At 46.8% G+C, this 19,293-nt stretch overlaps 1 protein-coding gene across 1 annotated transcript in view; it reads right to left on the reverse strand.

Moving 5' to 3' along the window:
- The window catches only part of EDA (ectodysplasin A), a 48,469-nt gene that overhangs the window by 2,446 nt on the left and 26,730 nt on the right, over positions 1-19,293 (reverse strand). The window contains exons 3-7 of the mRNA XM_018554746.1: positions 12,160-12,189; positions 4,241-4,429; positions 4,120-4,154; positions 2,524-2,575; positions 869-990 (exon numbers count right to left, since the gene is read on the reverse strand). Of these exons, the coding sequence (XP_018410248.1) occupies positions 869-990; positions 2,524-2,575; positions 4,120-4,154; positions 4,241-4,429; positions 12,160-12,189 (428 nt within the window). The remainder of the gene's footprint in view (positions 1-868; positions 991-2,523; positions 2,576-4,119; positions 4,155-4,240; positions 4,430-12,159; positions 12,190-19,293) is intronic.

Raw genomic sequence — 19,293 nt, forward strand, 5'->3', positions numbered from 1 at the left:
CCCCCAGACTTCTGGCTGACATCGGTAGTCACCCAGAGTCTCCTGAGATACTGATGTCACGTACCCCAGGAGCCATTGGCTTCCCCCACAGACCAGGAAGATGCGTCTGGTGTGGCGTCATCGGGGGCCAGCTACAGGAGACAGCCGGCTACCGATGACAAAGAAAGCCAAGATGGCGGGATGGGACGCGGGGGAGACGAGGACAATGCAGGATTTGCTGGGTTTGTCCTGAATGGATACATGGGGGGGAAGGTCCGCTTTAAGTCAATTTGGAAATATTTTTACTTTGTCTTATTTCATACGGCCTAAATGTTTGTGGACACCTCACCATCACACCAGTATGGACATTCCATTCCAAAACCACGGCCATCAAATCTCAAATAAAACATTGTAGACAATTGGGCTCTTCCAGCTTTGTGGTCAGCTTGGTGAAGACCCTTTTCTGTTCCACCATGACTGACCCCTGTGTACAAAGCCAGCTCCATAAAGACATGGTGTGACCAGTTTGGTGGAGGAACTCAAGTGTCCTGCACAGAGCCCTGACCTCAACCCTACTGAACACCTTTGGGATGAATTGGAACGCTGATTGTGAGCCGGGTCTTCTCATTCAACATCAGTACCTGACCTCACAAATAGGACAAATTCCCACAGACACCCTCCTAAATCTTGTGGAAGCCTTTCCAGAAGAGTGGAGGATGGTAGACACAAAAGGGGGTTTTAATGGTCATGATTTAGAAGAGGACGTCCAACAAGCTCACATAGGTGTGATGGTCAGGCGACCACATATTGTATACATTTCGAGGTTTCACATGCAGAACATTTTCCATTACAACACCAAAGTAGGAGTTAGGCCCAAGACCGTACTCACTTCTACCTGACTATAGATGAGGTAGGTACCATCCATCAGCACCTCCAGTTCCCCGCTGCGAGTGTGCAGCTTGAACACCCTGTGATTGATGGCCGTCCACGACCAGTCATGAAGGATTCCACCTGCAAGATCTCAGTGTGAGAGAACGTCGTCACTCAGTACATGTTCCTAATAACAGCAGATCATCAACAGATACACGGCACAGAAATATGTACAATTCATGAGCGGCCGCAACATTCAAGTCTGTGTGAGAGAAGAACATTCACTTCAATCCGAATGATGGACGAAAATGCGGCGTCTTTCCTCACCCAGACCGTCCATTCAGTGATCTCCAGACCCCGCACCCCCCTCCCTCCAGTGCCCGACAAGTGGCCCATTGGTGTTCATTGTGCAGCCCTCAGGACCCCTGCACACAATAGTTGGTTTTCTGTACCTAGGTGCTTACTCAGTTTAGTAAAAGGGAAATCTTCTTCCAATTGACAAGGTTGTCTCTGAACATCTCCCCTACTGCGTCTGCCGTCTCTGACCGCCTCCGTAACTACGTCTGCCGTCACGGACCGCCTCCGTAACTACGTCTGCCGTCACGGACCGCCTCCGTAACTACGTCTGCCGTCACGGACCGCCTCCGTAACTACGTCTGCCGTCACGGACCGCCTCCGTAACTACGTCTGCCGTCACGGACCGCCTCCGTAACTACGTCTGCCGTCACGGACCGCCTCCGTAACTACGTCTGCCGTCACGGACCGCCTCCGTAACTACGTCTGCCGTCACGGACCGCCTCCGTAACTACGTCTGCCGTCACGGACCGCCTCCGTAACTACGTCTGCCGTCACGGACCGCCTCCGTAACTACGTCTGCCGTCACGGACCGCCTCCGTAACTACGTCTGCCGTCACGGACCGCCTCCGTAACTACGTCTGCCGTCACGGACCGCCTCCGTAACTACGTCTGCCGTCACGGACCGCCTCCGTAACTACGTCTGCCGTCACGGACCGCCTCCGTAACTACGTCTGCCGTCACGGACCGCCTCCGTAACTACGTCTGCCGTCACGGACCGCCTCCGTAACTACGTCTGCAGAATACATTTTGAAGTGCTTTTTGCTTGCTTAAAAATCCTCCCAATCTGCCCCCCCTATGTAATGTTGAGGGGGCCGGGCTAAGTTATGTTTATTCTAATTAACCCCATCTGTCCTGTGCTGGCAGATCACCTTATTAATTGTAAACTAGATGTAAACATGGTCTGTCTTGTTAAAGACTTGGAAGCATTGTATGTTAATGAGAGGAAGCGAAGTCTGTCCCTCTACTTCAAACTGCTCAGAGTAGCCTGGAATCTGCACAAAGGCCTCCACAAAAGAAACATCTAAAAAGGTGAGAAATATTTTTTACATTATATTTCATTCTGCTGTGTGAATGGGAACACAGAACATAGAGAGGGATTCTCAAATATGACTGCAGAAGTGGAACAGATAGTGTAACAGATGGAAGTCAATCACTCTGCATGTCTGGTATGTATCTCAATTGTGTATTTGCAGCTTTGGTTAGATTTCCCATTTACAGGTAGAGTGATCACAGAATGTTCCTTGGGCTGCACCAAATCCACCCGAATTCATACATGTGGGCACTTAAACTGCCCGATAATTGGCATTGATTTCTTACCATTCTTCACTTGTATCGCTGAGCCTTGACCCTGCAGATGGACAACGGCGGGCTGAAAATGAGACATATATGATGAGGAAGGACATTCCCATTACAATACCCATTATTATAATTTTATGACCAGATGAATAAATGTTTAAAGGTGTAAAGTTGAAGGACAATGAGAATCACATTAATAACCAGACACAAAAAGACCTGGCAGGGCGTGTAGTGCTCATTGCAGGGTTACAAGCGCTACCCATGCCAACCAATCAGCTGCTTGCCTTTATGTGAGGGGGGAAGGGTCAGCTGTCGGTTATCCCTTCTCCAGTGATCTAGAATATTCATATTTTATTTCCATTTGGTAATTATATATATTCTCTTTATCTGTAAAATCAGGAAGAGGATTGTTTGTAAACCAATGTTACTTTCCAGCATCTCCCAATGACGTCACTTTAAGTGGGCAGACATTGAAGTCAACAAGCTGCTGATGGAAAACAGATGGAAAATGGACCAAAAAACAAATTGGAAGTGAACGGGGAGCAGACAGAGCTCGTCAGAAGAAGACACGCTTACCGATGATCACCGCTTCTTTCCCAGGTCAGCAATAAAATAAAAACGGAGGAGGTTTATAAATCAGACTTATATCTGGGATACAAAGACACCTTCAATGGCCCGCTTTCTGACACATGGATAGGAGACCCCTTAAACATGAGGGCCACAATCATTGTAATTGATTTAAAGCTGATCTCCAGGGCTCCTCCCCCTCTAATTGATCACTGGCGTTGCAAAAATAAATGAATACCCTTTTTACTACCAGTCCCGAGTCTTCTCTCTTCCTTCTTTGGGTGCCCATGTCACTGCCTGTGTGAATGGATCCTTCCTATTGGCTGTCCAGCGGTGGGGTCCTCTCAGGATCCAGAAGAGGACTCTTCAGCTATGACATCAGTACGAGGGAAGTTTCAGTGACCAGCCAGTGTGGGCACAATTCTAGATTAGAAGCTCCCAAAAAGAGGGCTGGTGAGGGACCAAGATGGCAGACTTCACCGAGTAGATCTTCTTGCATCACATGATAAGGTACAAAAACATCATTCACGATGTGTGGAAGGGAAGGGCAACTGCCCGTAAATGAGCTTTAAAGACAGGTACCCAAAGTTTAGTTCAGCAACGTTGTTACCGTAGTAACCTTTTAGGTCAGGTCCATATAAAGCGACCCATGCCCAAAAAACCCCAAGCACCGACCACAACCCTCAAAACTCTTCAGATTTCTATACTTCCTGGAGTGTTGGCTGCCCGTGCCCCCCATCTCTGGGCCCCTACATCAGTACATGGTGTAGCAGTCAGAGGAAGGAACTGCGGCACTTGGAAGGGGGCACAGCCATCCAACACTCCTAGAAAAGTCCATGGCGAAGGGTCAAAGGAGCAACGATGAGAGACAACGGCCACCGGAGAGGAAGGATAAAAGTTCTTCTTTTGCAAGGAGCTGCTATTAAGATTTTGTCTTTTGGTGACAACAGTGTTGCCACCAAAAAAAATCAACAAGTTTGTTCAGCAGGAATCAGACAAAAATATACAGTCAGCTTTAGTCCAAGAGCAAGAAATAAAAGACGGGCTTACCGGAGTCTCTTTAGGGGTGGCCTTCTCTGTAGGACCTACCAAGAAAAGGGAGGGGAAAAAAAATCAGCACACTAGCGCAGATCATAATCAAAGGCAAAAGAAGTCTTTAAAAGTGCCATACCAGTGGGTCCTTGATTTCCTGGTGGCCCTTGGGGACCTGGTAGTCCAGGGGGTCCTGGAGGGCCCATTGCATTTGATCCTGGGATTCCAGGGATGCCTGGTATTCCAGGAGGGCCTGGAGGCCCGGGAGGTCCAGGTGGGCCAGCAGGGCCTAGTGGTCCAGAGGGTCCTGGTGGTCCAACCTTCTTTCCTGAAAAGATACAGTTTGGATATACTTGAAAGATCTTCAGAAGAACAAATTTTTAAAAACGTTAGCAAAAAGTGCAGAGACGGGGCCGAGGGAGATAATAAATGAATAATGGATAGAAGTCTTTTAGTTCAAGCAGAAGATCACCGACCATTCATCCAACCAACACTGCAGGTACTCTCCTAGCATGGAAGTATTACTGAAGGCAAAAAGCTGAACATTACACCCTTCCTGTCCTAGAGTGACAACGTCCCCCCACCCTGCCTTTTGGGATGCTAAGGAGCCCAAAGTTCATGAGAGTCCTCTCCAGTACTTTCCCAGGAGAAGGTCCAATAACATCACCCTCTCCTAGGTGGGATCCCCGGAAGCCGGGCGTAAGGCATGTTTTACTTTACTGGCTAGTGTTCTTTTATAGTTAACGGTTACATGTAAGGTCGGGTTTGGATTCACATCTTTGTGTTTTTTTGCCTTATGCATTTCTCACTAAAATCAAGATGGATGCCAGCAAAACATGTCAATGTAAAGTGCATTAACGTGATTCCAATGGCAGTCGAATCACCAATGGTGCCCATTTTCCATCACCTTCTAAAAGGATGCACAGGTCTACCAGACCAACCGAGGGCAGACATTGTTCCTCTAAGGGGGCTTTGCCAATGGCTGGATTGCCTCCTCCCTGGTTTGTAAGCTACACAAAGCCGACCCTTTCATGTTTGGAAATTGGACATGGCGGCAATCTGGTTTTATGTGCTGCCCCTCCCCCACCCCCCCTCAGCTTGTCCAATTATTCTCAAGCTGATGAAAAGCTACAGAATATTGATTAACTCACAATAAAGATAGAAGCTTTAGAGTTTAAACTGCTCCATACAAGGCTGGAGAGATCCCAGGAGCCAGGTCGCCAATGCTCCTGAAAAATTACAGCTGGCGTCTAACTTTTGAGGGTTTTCTATGGTTGTGGTTAATGGAGCTGACTCCTGGATTGGACAGACTGGCTCCTGAATTCAAAATTAATGTCTCCACCCCTGATGTAATATGTTACAAGTCTACCACCTTCGTCTTTCTAGGGGCACCTTTGACTAGTGATCCTCTAAAGAAGGTGTAGCCAAACTTTGGCCGTCCAGCTGGGGTGAAATTACAAATCCCACCATGCATCTGGAAGTGATGCCTATGCTGTGAAGGTCTTGCAATGCCTCATGGGATTTGTAGTTTCCCCAGAGCTGGGCCAACTTTCGCTATCCCAGATCTACAGGAATACACTGCGACTGTCCATCAGAAACAACGGTCAGTTATGGTATCACAAGGCACGCCGAAGAAGAACTCCAACATTCCTACCCCAAGATGGCACAGCGCGTTGGGCCTCACGTAGAACTGATGAATACACGGAACACTCACTACAAAATGACTCTAAAGAGCCAATGATGATCACATCTAACAATACAGCAAATATTTGCAGCCCTCATCTAATCACATCGAGCTCCCACACCACACTTGTGATTGGCCGCTGATGTTACAAGATGGAGCTGATCAAGGTCCTGAAAAATTATTTTTAGACACGGTGACTGTTCTACCTTCCCATCAGTTTTCAGATCTGAAATGAATCTCCGAGACAAAGCGCGCTCAGGAGATGGACTGCCTGATTAGTACGTAATGATGAAGTTACCTCATTTCCTTACATCTTATTACGTGATCTTTGGATGCCAAATATCTGATCACATGGAAGTCCCAGAATTATATTTACGTATTGCTTTCTGCTGCCTGACACCACACATAAAAACAGTCTATATACTCTGTACCAGCCGTGAGAGGTCTGTATATTATGAAGAGTACTCATTACAGCTAAATAAGAGTTGTAGATCCCTACTGATGGTGTCATCCGTTCTCATACCTATACAGGCTTCTGGGCTAGAGAAACCCAACCGGCATCAGACCACCTCCCCAAAATAAACAGGCACCAGACTCCGGATCTGTTCAGCCTTCTCTTTCCTTATACTTTATATGGCCAGAAATTGTTGTCACCCCTTCAAATGATGGAGCTCAGGTCCAGTGAAGGTTCTGGTAATGCTTCATCACATAAAGACATGAACTCTAATGTCTGTTTCATATGGGCGAGAATTAAGGGTGGTGGGTGTAGGTATAACGCTGTGTTTTAAGAATACAAAAGACATTGTAGACAATTGTGATCTTCCAGTTTGGTGAAGACCCTTTTCTGTCCCACCATGACTGTCTCCTGTGTAGAAAGCCAGCTCCATAAAAGACATGGTATGACCAGTTTGGTGAAGACCCTTTTCTGTTCCACCATGACTGTCCCCTGTGTACAAAGCCAGCTCCATAAAGACATGGTGTGACCAGTTTGGTGTGGATGAACTCGAGTGTCCTGCTCAGAGCCCTGACCTCAACCCTACTGAACACCTTTGGGGTGATTTGGAACACTCATGTTAAGTCAGGTCTTCTCATCCAACATCAGTACCTGACCTCACAAATGGGACAAATTCCAACAGAGACCCGCCAAAGTCTTGTGGGAAGCCTTTCTACCAGAGTAGAGAATGGTATGGCCACAAAGGGGCAACTCTGTATTAATGTCCATGGTTTGGCTGATATGCTAGTAGAGCAGTGTGTGATGAATGTGTTATGAGTGCTAGGTGGCCAAAGCTCTTGTGTTATCCTGATATGAAGCATTTTGAGGAGCATTACAACCCAACTCAAGACTCACTTTCTTTTTCTCTTGAAGTTCTGTCCTTGACCACATTTGGATGATTTTTCCTCTTTTTAAGAATGTCATTGGGAGTGGAAAACGTCATTTACTATGATTGTTTGTCCTTGTGACATCCAGACTTGTTGTGGTGCTAAAGCTACGATGATCGGGAGAATAGAAGGAGCCCTATTGGCCAGTGGTAGGAGTAGCCATTTGTTGCTAGGGGTGAATTGAAACACTGAGGGTAAGTCAGGTCTTCTCATCCTATATCTGGTACCCGACCTCAACCCTACTGAACACCTTTGGGATGAATTGGTTTAATATATGTTTATTCTTGTTTCATGGTTATACAATTTACACACGTACACATTCCATTAGACTATGCATACATGTTACTATAAAATATCTTATTTATTAACCCCTTCATGACTGAGGCAAAACAGAGTCCCGGCGGCAAAAGTCGCCGGGAGTCTGTTTAAACAGCCCCGATGCTGGCGACGTACACTGTACGTCGTCAGTCACGAAGGGGTTAAAACATATCTTATTTTACATATATGCATAAATCACACCCTTCTTACTTCTTTCTCTCTCTCTCACACATTCTCCTACACACGGTCCTAAGAGAGAGAATTAGTTTTATAAAACCTGTGCCTCTATGTGTGCATCTTGTGTCAATACCATTATATCAAATCAGACCAACTCCTTACTCTCTCAAACCCATTCTGAAACCAAAACAAACCAAATCCCTTCTCTCCTTCTAGTGTTCGTGATCTTGTGTGTGCTTATATCTAATTACTGTGATTATTCCTTACTAAAAACCATTGTGTATTAACCTCTAATCCCTCTTCTCTCCCCTCCCCAATTAATCATGTGCTCTTAATTTCCATATTTATTATATCTCACCTTCGGGATGAATTGGAACGCCAATTGTGAGCCAGGTCTTCGCATCCAACATCAGTACCTGACCTCCCAAATGAGACAAATTCCCACAGGCACCCTCCAAAAATATATTTTTGTGGAAAGTCTTTCCAGAAGAGTGGAGGCAGTTATATCTTCAGAAAGCAGAAAGGGGGCAACTCCATATTATTGGCCATGGTGTTCAATATGGGATGTCAAACAAACTCATATAGGTGTGATGGTCAGGTGTCCACAAATGTTTGCCACTGTAATGTATATATGTTACATTAAACAAAAAAAGGGCTTTAATTTCGGGACCTCTCTTATATGCTCTTGTTGATACATTACCACTGTGATGGTTCCCAGGACCAAGGCACAGAAAAAAAATCCATTTTTGGTAAGAAGCGGCGATGGAATCCATCACAGAATACTAATCATCTAGATTACATAAAGTTTCAATAAACTGTCCTGACCATGATGGGCATAAAATTTATTTTGGCTGCACAAGGTCTATTGTGCTGGTTGCCTGGACACAGACAGCCAAAAATACATTGTTGGCACATCGTATAATTACAGTTTGCGTTACAAGGAACTGCAGCTTATTATACTGGAGGAAAAGGAGATGGCCAAACCTGGTGTAGAACACAGCATGTGGGTGACCTCTTCTCTGTATGTGCCAGTGACTACAAGCATAGCAGGCTCGGTCTTGCTGACTGAAAAGTGTCATGGGCATACATGAGATACAGAATCAGTATTTAGTCTATAAGAATCATAATAATAGCTACATTCCTAGAGGGTTATAAAGGGGAACAATTACAAGCATCGAGCAACAAATGGCTAGCCCTACCACTGGCCAATAGGGCTCCTTCTATTCTCCCAGATAACACCTCTAACAGCACCAGCACAAGACTGGATGTCACAAGGACAAACAATCATACTAAATTACATTTTCCACTCCCAATGACATTCTTAAAAAGAGAAAAAATTATCCAAATGTGGTCAAGGACAGAACTTCAAGAGAAAAAAAAAATAATCAAGTCTTGAGTTGGGTTTTATTGCTCCTCAAAAGGCTTCATATCAGGATAACCCGAGAGCTTACGCCAACAACCACCCAAAACACATTCATCACACACTGCTCTACTAACATATCAGCCAAACCATGGACCTTAATATGGAGTTGCCCCTTTTGTGGCCTTACGATCCTTCACTCTTCTGGGAAGGATTTCCACAAGATTTGGAGGGTGTAGGTGGGAATTTGTCCCATCTGTGAGGTCAGGTGCTGATGTTGGATGAGAAGACCTGGCTCATAATCAGCTTTCTAATTCATCCCAAAGGTGTTCTATCGGGTTGAGGTCAGGGCTCTGTGCAGGACACTCGAGTTCCTCCACCAAACTGATCACACCATGTTTTCATGTAGCTGGCTTTGTACACAGGGGACAGTCATGGTGGAACAGAAAAGGGTCTTCACCACACTGTGACCACCAGGCTGGAAGACACAATTGTCTACAATGTCTTTGTATGATGGAGGATTACCAGAACCTTAGCTGGAGACACCTGAACCCCATCATTTGGAGGAGGGTCCACGTACTTCTGGTCATATAGTATATCTACATAAACACTTTTTCTCCCCTTCATCATTTGCACCCTTTTCATGAGACATTTACAGATCCAAAAAAACTCCATAGAATAGTCCAGAAGGAGGATTTTTCCCATTAAATACCTGAATTTAAGAAACATGTAACGAGAAGGATGACAAAATAACGTCCACTCATCTTGTGTGTAATTAACCCAAATTAATCTGCAATATACCCGCAGGAACAATGTTTGATGTGTAAACAGTGAAGTCTGCAGCCCTATGGGACGGATCACCGACTTCTGGACCACCCCAACGTTCAGGACACCATTTATCATCCTGTCACTAATTGTTGGACATTTTCACAAACAAACCGAAGACATTCCATTGCTGGGTGGCCTTGGAGAGATGAACGGTGGGAGAGCCCTAAAAAGTCTGACAGAGTGAAAAACGTCCAAAAAACACACCAACGGAATGCAGATATCAGAACACAAAGCATACAATGGTCTTCTGGTCTACATTGTGAATATGAATCAGAACATAACCTGATGAACAATGGCAGAGAACCTTGTGTATAAAAGATAAATCTTCCCAGCTTGGAAATTCCATACAGCAGGCTCGTTTATACACAGACACATGGAGGATGGAGATGTTCTGCTTGTCAGAGCCAATACACAGCTCTACAAACAGAAACATGTAGTAAGGGAAGTGTTCAGGCGATCACTGCCGATCTGTACTTCTAAAAATACTAAGGAGTCTAATGAGGGTTCCAGACCAAAGGCCTAAGAGTGGAGAAGAGTGAAGAAGAGTGAAAGAAGAGAGTGGAGAAGATTGAAGAGCGTGGAGAAGAGTGAAGAAGAGCGTGGAGAAGAGCGAAGAAGAGAGAAGAGTGAAGAAGATTGAAGAGAGTGGAGAAGATTGAAGATGAGCGTGGAGAAGAAGAGCGTGGAGAAGAGCGTGGAGAAGAGTGAAGAAAAAGAGCGTGGAGAAGAGTGAAGAAAAAGAGTGTGGAGAAGAGTGAAGAAAAAGAGTGTGGAGAAGAGTGAAGAAAAAAAGAGTGTGGAGAAGACTGAAGGAGAGTGGAGAAGAGTCCGGAATCGTCTACTAGCTTTACTTAGTGACATTAAAGGATACATTTTATTCCCCTCCCCCCATGTTAATGTCAGCACTTACCTTAAATGATGTCTCTTAATCCGATCTTCTTTCCTGATGTTTTCATCTGTCCCTCTAGCGGTGCGGCGGCACTCCGATCCAGCGCTGCCACCTCTCTGCTAGCAGGCACTTCTGATCTCACGGTGTCTGCATACGGGTGCACGCGTCCATAGACTTACCTTGCATCTCTGCTCGTCTCCCGGCCGAGAATCCGAACTGCGCATGCCCCGCCCCAAGATGCTTTGCGGCCGCCGGAGCAGTTTCGTTTTCTCGCACGGGAGCGCACAGCCAAAACAAGGTAAGTGTAAAGTGCTGTTAGGGCGTTTTTTTTTTTTTTTAAACTAGGCAAAAAAACAGAGGGTTTAGAACCACTTTAAAAAGAAACCAAAAAACTGCCAACACCTTTCGATGGCTCAAAGTCCTCCCCCATTCTTCAGGGCTACACAAGACATCCAGAAGAGTGTGACATAAACCTTTTTGCATCTTATTTGTGGTCGGTTTTGTAGCCATGAAGAGGGGGGAGGTTCCTGAGACACCTGAACATTTTGGAAGTTTCTTAGTGTCTTTGTTATGGGCAAGCACAAATATTAGAAGTTATGGACTTTTGGACCTCTGGTCGGGTGCTCTCAGACTCTAGAACCCTGGGTCCGCTAGTTTAGGGGCACCCTGTTTTGGTATGAAGCAGCCCCCCCCGCAGTCACTTCCCTCCATATGAACTCTCTTCATCCATGACCTACTAATAGGTTGAGTCCAGCGCCTCCAATAAACATGTTCCTGTTAACACTGCTCGCCGTCATGCTGATGTAATGGCTTTAATACCACGTGAGTCACTGACCTGAAATAGGTATACAAGTTCTGAAGCGGAACTCCAGGCAAACATCTAAGTACGCAGTTCAAACACACATCTGGGTGCAGAGGATTGCCATAGGATTTGTAATTCTGTCTAGCAAGTCCTCATATTTACACACTCCAGTCTATTCGACTCCTTGAGCTGGTTTAATAGCGGGTCCCCCCACTGGCTGCTGTGGTTCTTCTTGCTGATTCCACATTAGTGACGTAGGGGTTGGCGGGTGTAACCACCAAGGCCGGGCCAAGGGGTAGATAAGGTGACCACTCTTGGGCACCTTATGCTGCTGATGTAGTTCACAGCTCTTGGGTCATGGGGTGGGGTGGGGCACTTTGACATTGGACCACAGAACCTTGGGCCATACTTGGGAACCACAGTAACCCACCTGGAGCCCAGCTATTCCAAGCGCCAGAAGGATCGGTGACCAGATTTAAATTTTCTACAAACGGGCCAATAGATCAGGTATGTGTGACGCTGCCTCCTTCACAGGGCCCCTAACAATGAACACAACTCTCCATCTGGCTTTTCAATATGAAAATGATAAGATGAAGGAAAAGGACGTCGTTCTCGCTCACCTTTTTTCTTGTTCCTGGCTGCACTTGGATCTGCAAAGAGACAGAAATAAGTCACAGAAAGATTTTGCTCTTAGCAACTGTGATGAAGCAGAATCTGGAAAAGAAGAGACGGGATCAAAGCATTGCGTGCGTGCCTCCGAGAGGGCAAAACACACCAAACATGTTTCCAATAGAGCGGACACAAAGAGGCCTAACAACACAACAACATGTTACTTGGCTCATGTCAGTCTCCAGAGCAGAAAAAAATCTAATTTTACTTAAACTAATCCGGAGAAATGATTTGAAAATAAAACAAACAACCGTCTCCCCTGGAATATGTGAGGAGAATACATTGTTCTTAAAGGAGAAGTGCACTTTATAACAAAGGGCTCATATCATTATTGTCCCTTTCCGCCGACCTAACCGACCCTTCAAAGATGCATGCTTACCTCCATCTACTTCAATGTCCTGACTGCGCATAATGCTCTATAGACGTCTATGAGTCCTGAGATTATCAGAAAGGCCCTGAGGCCGGAGAACGGAGACGGTCCTATAGAAGTCTATGGGGTTAGGTCCTGAGATTATCAGAGAGGTCCTATAGAAGTTTATGGAGCTAGTTCCTGAAGCCAGAGGTGATCGGAGACGGTCCTATAGAAAGCTATGGGCCTAGGTCCTGAGGCTGGAGATGAATAGATCCAGACCTATGGAAGTCTATTGGCCTAGGTCCTAAGGCCAGAGATGATCCGAGATGGTCCTATAGAAGTCTATGGGGCTAGGTCCCGAGGCCAGAGATGATCGGAGATGGTCCCACAGAAGTCTATGGGGCTAGGTCCCGAGGCCAGAGATTATCATCAGAGAGGTCCTATAGACATCTATGGAGTTAATTACTGAAGCCAGAGGTGATCGGAGATGGTCCTATAAAACACACACGATCGCCTCACTGCTTCCTGGGCAAATCGCTAAATCTATTTTTCTGTATGTAGGACATCCTGTCGCACTGTATTCAAAGTATTTCTTTTGTGAATCTGATAAAAATTTTCTTCACTGGAGATCATGACAGTTACAGAAGTTCCTGTTTCTGGCTTAGAGCGCTAAGCCATTGCCTGCCAAATCAGCAGCGTTGTCAGCCTGCCGTAAGAGCTCCTTATATTGGTCGGCGGGCAGTCTATCTGATAGATGTTGGGCTCCCCATCAAGTCTAACTGGAGAAAAACATGCATGGCAGGGTGACAACGCTGCTGCTGCTAACTGCGAGGGCGTGGCTTAGTTATTAACCTGGAACAGGAAGTGCTGTTACTGGCAGGATCTCCAGAGAAGAAACGTTACTTATTTTCTCCAGCCCCATAAATGAAGGTCAGTACCTCCGTATGGACGTGACGCTGGGGGAACAGGCATCAGGAGCCGGTACATTGCACCTGCCATTTATTCATCACAGTTGAAGTGCTTTGCAGGCATGTAGTAGGAGGGGCCTGCTGGGTCCTCACAGCTCTGCTCTCCCTCTCCTTGTGCAGGGTGACTGATCTGGTCTCCGCCCCCTCCTGTAGTTTCCTGTAGTGGGTGCTTCTGCTGGGTCCCTCCCACAGCTCTGCTGCTCTCTCTTTGTGTAGGGTGACTGGTCTAGTCTCCGCCCCCTACTGTAATAAAGACTGGTCACTGCTGCTCTCTCTCCTTGTGCAGGGTGACTGGTCTTGTCTCCGCCCCCTCCTATAATAAAGACTGGTCACTGCAGCTCTCTCTTTGTGCAGGGTGACTGGTCTCGTCTCCGCCCCCTCCTGTAATAAATACCAGTCACTGCTGCTGTTTCTACCCCGGAGTTCAGCTTTCAGCCAGGTACTTTTACAGTGTTTGTATAACAATGGATTGGAGGCCATGGACAATACCGGAGTCATTTTCCAAGTTTCTGCTGCATTGAAAACATTGAGATTTGGTAATCCCCTCTATATCAAAGTCGGCTCTTCGCCATTAAAGCGAAGCCACTCCTGGTGGACGTCCGCCATGGAAGAAAGGCTTCCACATTTCCTGCGCTCCCTCTTTTATTACCCCCATGAGGACGATGGCAGGGCAGCATTTTCTTGAAACAACAAGCCGCCACTGAGCTCCAATCACAACGCATTCTGTATTCATTAAACACAAGACCCGCAATCAGCAAAGTTTTCTTTTGCTGTAGCGGCATACATTCCCGCATAACATAATACAACGGTGTGATTAATTACCACAACATTCTCCACACGACATCCCTACAGGGGGGGTGGGGGGGCTTCCTACAGGATTCCACATGAGGCAGGAATTCCGCACTCATTTCCACATGCAATATTTATTTCAAATGGTTTGAAAACAAAATACCAATTCTCCGGCGGTAAAATAAGTATCCCCCCCTCCCCCCGCGAATAAATTAAATTATTTACACCCGTCGGTCTAGAATGTACATTTCTCTGGCAGACAAAACATTCCGGGGAGCTGCCCGCCGAGCCGTGTGTATAAAACATTCGCCGTCTAGATCAGTACACAGAACGAGAAAATGAATATTGGCAAAGCAAACGAGTGTGAAGTGGATGGAACCAATTAGCTTCAAAAGACCAAACCGGCGGGTGACGAGGAGAGAGCGACAAGTCCGCGTTCATTACGGCTTATTAGTAAGTGTTCAGCTGTCGCTCGTCCGGGCGAGGGGAGGGAAAATAAATACAACTATTCCATGCAAAAATCGCCGCTGACATTGGAAGAGAACCCGGGATTCGGAGAGAAAACTCGACTGTGGAAATGCCAAGACATTCGACGTGGAGCGGACTGATGGGAGCAAACTCCACACGCGGAGGTTTTCCTAAAATGAACAAAGAGGACAACACGCTCATTGTGAAATCATCCTCAAATATACCAATAACTACGGGGGGCAGGAAACCCTGGAGAGGAGAAGATCTACTGACAGCATGGAGGAGATTAAACATCACCGGGGTGCAGCACGGTTTCTGTTTAGAACACCTAGCAAAGTATAAAAGGTCTGACGAGTGCAGGGGTCAGGAGAAGGTAATGCAGTGAGCAGGGGTGAGGAGTAAGTAATGCAGCGAGCAGGGGTGAGGAGTAAGTAATGCAGCGAGCAGGGGTCAGGAGTAAGTAATGCAGCGAGCAGGGGGTCATGAGTAAGTAATGCAGCGAGCAGGGGGTCAGGAGTAAGTAATGCAGCGCGCAGGGGTCAGAAGTAATGCAGCATGCAGGGGTAAGGAGTAAGTAATGCAGCGAGCAGGGGTGAGGAGAAGGTAATGCAGCGAGCAGGGGTCAGGAGTAAGTAATGCAGAGTGCAGGGGTCAAGAGTAAGTAATGCAGCGAGCAGGGGGTCAGAAGAAATGCAGCGAGCAGGGGTAAGGAGTAAGTAATGCAGCGTGCAGGGGTCAGGAGTAAGTAATGCAGCGAGCAGGGGTCAGGAGTAAGTAATGCAGTGAGCAGGGGTCAGGAGTAAGCAATGAGAAATACAGGCCTCAGTACTGTAATGCAGAGTGCAGGGATCAGTAGTATGTAACGTAGAGTGTAGAGGTCAGAAGTAATGCAGCGAGCAGGGGTCAGGAGTAAGTAATGCAGCGAGCAGAGGTCAGGAGTACGTAATGCAGAGTGCAGGGGTCAGGAGTACGTAATGCAGCGAGCAGGGGTCAGAAGTAATGCAGCGAGCAGGGGTCAGAAGTAATGCAGCGAGCAGGGGTCAGAAGAAGGTAATGCAGCGAGCAGGGGTAAGGAGTAAGTAATGCAGCGAGCAGGGGTAAGGAGTAAGTAATGCAGCGAGCAGGGGTAAAGAGTAAGTAATGTAGCGAGCAGGAGTAAGTAATGTAGCGAGCAGGGGTCAGGAGTCAGCAATGCAGAGTACAGGGGTCAGGAATAAGCAATGAGAAGAACAGGCCTCAGTACTGTAATGCAGAGTGCAGGGATCAGTAGTATGTAACGTAGAGTGTAGAGGTCAGAAATAATGCAGAGTGCAGGGATCAGTAGTATGTAACGTAGAGTGTAGAGGTCAGAAATAATGCAGAGTGCAGGGGTCAGTAGTATGTAACGTAGAGTGTAGAGGTCAGAAATAATGCAGAGTGCAGGGGTCAGTAGTATGTAACGTACAAAGTGCAGAGCTCACCTATAACTAACAAATTTTCCCCTCCACAAGCAAAAATAATCCTCTTTCAGTACATACATCTACTCCCTAAGCTAAAATCACCCACAGCAAATCGGTGTGTGGGGGATTTTAGGTACATCTGAGGTCCAGACCTGAGTGAATTTTACAGAGGGAGGGGGGCTCATGGCAACCAACAAGCTTCTCTTTTTAGTGTGTTCAGTTAAGGTTTGAAAATGAAAGAAAGAAGCCGATTGGCTGCTATGGCCTACTGCTCCAGATTCTGTCTGCTCCAATTTTTTTATCAATTCCTCCCCCATTGTGTAAACATGGTCCACTGTATTCGTCACCAGGAAACCGGTCAAGAGTAATGATGTGTAGCTGACAGAGCAGTGAGTGCATGCAGACAGGAACTGGCCAATAAAGCTGGATGAAATCAGTATGTTACACATTGCATACTAAAGAAAACTACAGGAGGGGACAGAGACTAGACCAGTCACCCGGCACAAAGAGAGAGAGCAGCAGTGAGCGGTCTTTATTGCAGGAGGGGGCGGAGACAAGACCAGTCACCCGGCACAAAGAGAGAGAGCAGCAGTGAGCGGTCTTTATTGCAGGAAGGGGCGGAGACCAGACCAGTCACCCTGAACAAGGAGAGAGAGCAGCAGTGAGCGGTCTTTATTACAGGAAGCTCCAAGTTTTGTACAGATCTGGAAGAACACACACAGATCTTATACGAGGACAATGTCTGCTGATCCCGGAGTTCCTCTTTGACACGGTTACCTACTCAAGAAACAAGTCCATCAATGGGATTCCTGCAATGATTTTCACAAACCAAGACATGATTACAATAATTGCTTCATCCGTATGAAAACTTGGTATTAGCTTGAGGAATCCGCAGTTGTAAACAGGTCACCGGGCCTCCGAGGGACCTAATAGGCTCAAAAGGAAAGCTGAGTAAGAAGAAAGCTCCAGAGATCCGTGAAACACTAAACCTGACCTTCCCTTTGTTCCTAACGTAGACATATTTGAAAGGGATTTGAGGAGGGGGGGAGCAGAGAAAACTCAGTAGAACGATCCCTCAGCCCCCAGATAAATGAGGACAATATGTGGGGATTATTTTATCTTTTACAAGCCCAATTTATAGGTGGGGGTTTTTTTTGGGGAGATGAAGCTCTATTTCAAGGAACGGATGACATGATGAAAGAGACGGAGCACTTTGAAATAAGCTCGCCTCGCATTTGAGGGCCTAAGTGAACGCTTTCTCCAAGGTGTTAAATCTCGCAGTTTGTCAAATTTTTTACCAAATCCTTATGTCCAGCGAACGATCCGCCATTTCCCAACTACCATCTGAGGGCCATTCTTCACATTAACGCGATTCCCGGGTCAATTTATACTTCCCTCCGTGATAAAGACGGCGCAATATCCAAAGGCGGAGAGGGCCCACCGTGCAATATATCACAGATCTCAAAGCTTTGGTGATCCACAAAGTCTGAAGGTTATGAATCTGTCCAAGTTTTTATTGCTTCTGCAGCTAAAACACACCGAGGGGAATTACTAAAAAGGTTCTTCCGCCGTTATAATGGTGCAGCAAACTGGTGCGAGTGACGTGCACCACATTAACAAGCGGATAGACCTTCAAACTGTGCCAGTTTCAAGTGAAATATAAACTGGTGTGGAATCTGCACCCTATTAACAAAGGTTGTTTGATACAGATTGGACCTCGCATACGTGATGTAAACAGTCTGCTGGTCACCACATGAAGTCAACACACTACATGGGCCAAGCCTGTGTACAGCCAGGGGAAGTGTGAATAACATGGATGATGACACCCGGAAGGGGGGGGGGGGGGGGATTTTAAAAAAAAACCCCGGGGAGGGGGGGGGGGGGGAGATTTTTGGCAGCAAGTGGACATTCAGTCCGTGAAGTTGATGTGTTGGAAGCAGAAGTGTGTGGATTTGAGGGACTTTGACAAGGGCCAAATTGTGATTCTAGATGACTAGATGGTCAGAGCAACTCCAAAACTGCAGCTCTTATGGAAGGTTCTTGGTCTGCAGTGGTCAGGACCGACCAAAAGTGGTCCAAGGAAGGAAAATCTGAACAGGCGACAGAGTCATGGGCAGCCAAGGCTCACTGATGGACATGCGGAGGGAAGGCTCATTGATGGACGTGGGGAGGGAAGGCTCATTGATGGACGTGGGGAGGCAAGGCTCATTGATGGACATGGGGAGGGAAGGCTCACTGATGGACATGCGGAGGGAAGGCTCATTGATGGACGTGGGGAGGGAAGGCTCATTGATGGACGTGGGGAGGGAAGGCCGGCCCGTGTAGTCCGATCCAATAGAAGAGATATTGGAGATCAGATTGCTGATAAAGTGAATGCTAGTTCTGATAAAAAGGTGTCCGAACACACAGAGCATCGCAGGCTGCTGTGTATGGGGCTGTGCAGCCGCAGGCCGATCAGGGTGCCCATGCTGACCCGTGTCCACCACCAAAAGCATGAGAACTGGACCACAGAGCAATGGAAGAAGGTGGCCTGCTCTGATGAATCACGTGGATGGCCGGGTGTGTGTGTGTCACTTTCCTGGGAAAGAGCTGGCACCAGGAAGCACTATGGGAGGAAGGCAAGCCCGCAGAGGCAATGTGATGCTTTGGGCAATGTTCTGCTGGGAAACCTTGGCTCCTGCCATTCATGTGGATGTTACTTTGACACGTACCACCCACCTAAACATTGTTACTAAGTACACCCCTTCATGGACACAGTATTCCCTGGTGGCAGTGGCCTCTTTCAGTGGGATAATGCATCCTGCCACACTGCAAAAATGGTTGAAGAATGGTTTGAGGAACACAACAAGGAGTTTGAGGTGATGACTTGTCCTCCAAATTCTCCAGATCTCAGTCCAATCGATCATCTGTGGGATGTGCTGGAGGAACAAGTCCGATCCATGGAAGCCGCACCTCACAACTTACAGGACTTATAGGATCTGCTACTGATGGCTTGGTGCCAGATATCACAGCATACCGTCAGAGGTCTAGAGGAGTCCATGCTTGGACGAGTCAGGAGAAGAAGGACCT

Source organism: Nanorana parkeri, unplaced genomic scaffold, assembly GCF_000935625.1.
Source record: "Nanorana parkeri isolate BGI_ZX_2015 unplaced genomic scaffold, ASM93562v1 scaffold171, whole genome shotgun sequence".
Taxonomy (NCBI): domain Eukaryota; kingdom Metazoa; phylum Chordata; class Amphibia; order Anura; family Dicroglossidae; genus Nanorana; species Nanorana parkeri.